The 4,486-nt window shown below is 36.2% G+C and overlaps 1 protein-coding gene across 3 annotated transcripts in view; it reads right to left on the reverse strand.

Moving 5' to 3' along the window:
- Nucleotides 1-1,595: 1,595 nt before the first annotated feature.
- Nucleotides 1,596-4,486, reverse strand: part of LOC116849883 (anaphase-promoting complex subunit 5) — an 8,736-nt gene continuing 5,845 nt past the window's right edge. For all 3 annotated transcript variants that reach the window (XM_032827508.1, XM_032827510.1, XM_032827509.1), the window contains one exon: nucleotides 1,596-2,027. In XM_032827508.1, coding sequence (XP_032683399.1) covers nucleotides 1,656-2,027 — 372 coding nt within the window. In that variant the 3' untranslated portion in view covers nucleotides 1,596-1,655. The remainder of the gene's footprint in view (nucleotides 2,028-4,486) is intronic.

Raw genomic sequence — 4,486 nt, forward strand, 5'->3', positions numbered from 1 at the left:
TTTGATGTGCTTACATAGGCTACGTTCCGAAATGCACTGTCAGTACTGAAAATCTATAATTTATGTTACATATATTATAGAATTTCAGTACTGGCAGTGAATTTTTGAACGTAGCCATAGTCATATTGTTCCTGTGGAATAAAAGACAGAACAGAGCAGAGCAAGAGCAGCCATAGAATATATTATAGTTGTAGATGGGAATATGTACTATTCTCTCGGATCCAGTTCTCACTCGTTCTGCACTCGATATCGTAAGTAGTCATTAATACATCTGTATATACATGTAGATATAAAGAAATTAAAAAATGGAATACAGCGATGAATTAGATTCACAATTTCATGTTTTTCATGATCATGGATAAATATTTATGCTTTGTCTTATATGCAAAACATTTATAAAGCCAACCAATCAGAATGTTTTATTCATTGATTACTTTATTCTGATTGGTTGTCGTAATCATTTACAACCATTTACAACCACGTTTACTTAATTGTAGAATAGCTCTAAAAGAAGTTTTATGCAGCAGAAAACCTCATTTAGTTATGTGCGCAGATTATTCGAATTTTCTACACATAAAACTTCACGCATAAGGCTGATATTTCACGTGTCGTACGACAAGCTTTTTGGATACGTTCATTGGTTGACGAACAGAGAACCTAGAATTACTCTATTCGCCAACCAATAAATGTATCTGAAAAGCTTGTCGTACGACACGTGAAATAGCACCCTAAAATGTGAGGTATTATGCGTAGACTTAGTATATATAGGCGTACTGGGTACTGGACTAAGCGGGCGTCACAGAATAGAAAGAGATAGCATGCTTTAGATCACCATTCTATCTTTTTCACTGCAAATTTTTCGTAGTTTGACCTTGCGGGGGACCCCAAGATCAAAGGGGAGGGGTTACTTAAGGTCATATCTGAACGTAAAATTTTCCGTTCTTTTTATTTCTGGCGTCAAAAGTATGGAGTCCCATTTGAAAAATCGAATTTGACCTTGAAGTAACTTTGAAGGTCTAGGTCAAGGTCACTATCGGATAGCCAGGGAAAAATCCTGAAACTTTTATATTTAACATTTTTCTCTAAAATGCTCCCCCGCCGAGTTATCTTGCCGTTCCGGTACTTTTGCTATACCCTGTATACAACATCCATACGAATCATTTTATTAGCTAAAATATTTTTAAATATGTATTTAGGACAAGATCTTAAATATAAGAATATACTGTAAACAAGCCTTAGCACGCACTTGATGCGCACTAGTGCAAGCTACCGAATTCGCTATAAATAAAATAAATAAATTCGTTCGAAATAAATAAAAAACTTTTGCTGATAACTTTTTAATAAAAAATGATCCTAGACTGAAATCTTCGAAACGTTACTTACGGATATGGCCTTGACAACATATGTGGTTAAAATCATCGGGGAGGTATGTTACTTAATAATTTATAGCGATACATAATATTATTTAAATATTTTTGGCATTAAAATTTTTCCGATGAAAATTCACTTGAAGATGTTCTTTTAACATCATTTGAAATATTTTAGTCAAAATTGGTGACAATAAAGTGTGGGTGATATTCAAGAGTTTATCCGAATTATAGATTTGTTGTTTGACGTCTTCTTTATTTTCACATAAAACTATCTTCTTATAATCTTTAATATAAAGACGAATTACTTGGTGTTGTTAAATATTGTTCGTCCAATTGACGAAATTCAAAAGCACATTGATTCCGCTCGAGCGAAAGGTTAATCTCGTTGTAAAAAACAGCTTGCAAACACAAAATACTTTTAACTCTCGCGATGGCTTTAACTTTGGTAAATCGCGCTAGCGCCTTCGAAAGGGCTTTTATTCCACTCAGGATTACTTCTTTCCGTGTTTCGAAAGGACTCTCTGGTGCCGAAGCTAACAAACACTTGCCGTACAATACAAATGCTTGACCTTGATCATAACAGCCTCCGTGACCTAAAATCGTGGGTATAGCATCTTCCACTATATTCAAGGCTAATGTAGGCAAACTCATCAGTAACTGCAAGAGAGTTATAAAAATATTTTAAATAATAACCCCTAATAGAATAATAACTTTTAGCTACGTTTTGTATATACATATATTATGAATATACATATGCATATATCTTCTACAATATGTATAACACAAACTATAGATAAATGCGCATATATGCATATTAGTCTCCGCACAGAAACATCCGCTTTAAGAGTTACGTTAAGTACTGTCATTAAACTTTACTTGTACTTAACTGTAAACTTAGGTTAACGCACAAAGAAAATCTTAACATAACCGTACTTACACGTCACGAAAAGTTTCATCATCTATAAAGAAAGAATATATTAAATATTTTATTATAACAAAATATAATAAATATTAAATTTGACAAAATAATATTGTATTGTTGTTACATTAATATATGTTTATATATATATATATATATATATATATATATATATATTATAATAAAATATTTAATGTATTCTTTCTTTATAGATAATGACAATGTTCGTGACGTATAAGTACGCTTACATTAAAAACTTCTTTGTACGTTAACCTAAGTTTACGGTTAAGTACAAGTAAAGTTTAATGACAATATTTAATGCAACTTAAAGCGTTACAGATGTTTCTGTACGGAGGCTCTTACGGAACGCAGTCTTAGGCCTGTTCTACAATACGTCGTATGTCGCTGTCGTATGTCGGAGTGCAGCCGATGGGCCAATCAGAGGATTTGTTTTTCGAGACGAGTTCTCTTGATTGGACTATTAATTGCGTTCCGACATCCGACTCCGACATACGACGTATTGTAGAACGGACCTTAGGGGCGCCGCACACGAATTGACAAAACAGTAACGTAAGACATATCGTAAGAATTGACCAATCACTTTGAGTATCGTCGAACCGTAAGGTCGCCATTTTTGTGAATATTCAATTGTAATTGGTCCATTTTTACAGTACGTCTTACGTTATTGTTCTGTCAATTCGTGTGCGGCGCCTCTTAAGCCCGTATCACACTAGCGATTGGAAATTGATGATTGACGATTGAAGATTAGATTTTGACAAATCAACGAGCTTCAAGCTTGGCTTGCTTTGTTCCAATTGGTCAAATTCCAATCTTCATTTGGCCTTTACGCTATCCTATGTGAGAATCTTGCGTAAAGGTGCAGAGGCTCAATTCTCTAAAGCCCATTCTACAATTGCGTAAGCGTAGTCGTGATCGTAAGAGTCAACCAATCCGAATGTTTTATTTACTGATTGCTTTATTCTGATTGGTTGTCGTAATCACATACAACCACTTACAACCGGGAGCGGTGCACTTGGACACGGTGCATTTGGACACAGCCAATCACAGCACCGTGTGATTAGAGACATTTGTAGGGTCCCTTGGAACAGCGACTTGTGATTGGACTGTGTCCAATTGCCCCGTGTCCAACTGATATACACCCCTTACAACCACGTTCACGCAATTGTAGAATGGGCTTAAAGCGTCTTTTACAATGGCAGTAGGAGTAGTAGTAAGAAATAAGCAGTAAGTAAATAGACCAATCACAATCGATTATTTTTGAAACGTGAGGATGGAATTGGTCAATTTACTTACTGCTTATTTCTTACTACTATACTGCTACTGCCATTGTAGAAGACGCTTAAAGGGACGTTTATATTGGAAGTAAGCAGTAAGAAGTAGGAAGTAAGAATAAGAAATTGACCAATCATAGTTGATTATTCTTCTCACATTCGACTGTGGTTGGTCAATTTCTTACTCTTACTTCCTACTTCTTGCTCTTACTTCCAATGTAGACGTCTCTTAAAGCTGGTGGCACATAGAAAAACTTAAGCAGTAAGACGTAAGCAGTAAGCGAATCAGCCAATCACAGTCGTTGATTCTTTGACCGTAAAACTGGCCGCACACACTTTCCGTAATAGTAATCGTAATGGCTCCTGCACATAGGACGCGGTAATGCTTGCCGCGCGGCGGAAGTCCGCGCGACAGCCAATCAATATGTTGTTTTTCCGTAAGAGCTAGAAGGTTATTACGGAAAGCAGCATATTGATTGGCTGTCGTGTGAACTTCCGCCGCGGCAAGCATTACCGCGTCCTGTGTGCAGGAGCCATAAGACGTAACGTAAGAATTGATCAATCATGTTGAGAATCGTCGAATTGTAAGGTCGCCGTTTTTGTGAATACTCGATTGTAATTGGTCAATTCTTACGTTACGTTTTACGATTACTGTCACGGAAAGTTTGTGTGACCAACTTAAGGGCCGTGGCACACAGAAAAACTTAAGCAGTAAAACGTAAGCAGTAAGCAAATTGACCAATCACAGTCGTTGATTCTTAAGGACCGTAAGAAGAATCAATGACTATGATTGGTCAATTTGCTTACTGCTTAAGTTTTTCTGTATGCCACCAGCTTTAGAAGAATCAACGACTGTGATTGGTCAATTTGCTTACTGCTTAAGTTTTACTGCTCAAGTTTTTTTG

This window comes from Odontomachus brunneus, unplaced genomic scaffold, assembly GCF_010583005.1.
Source record: "Odontomachus brunneus isolate Ranch 3 - 2012 unplaced genomic scaffold, Obru_v1 Obru_scaffold_127, whole genome shotgun sequence".
Taxonomy (NCBI): domain Eukaryota; kingdom Metazoa; phylum Arthropoda; class Insecta; order Hymenoptera; family Formicidae; genus Odontomachus; species Odontomachus brunneus.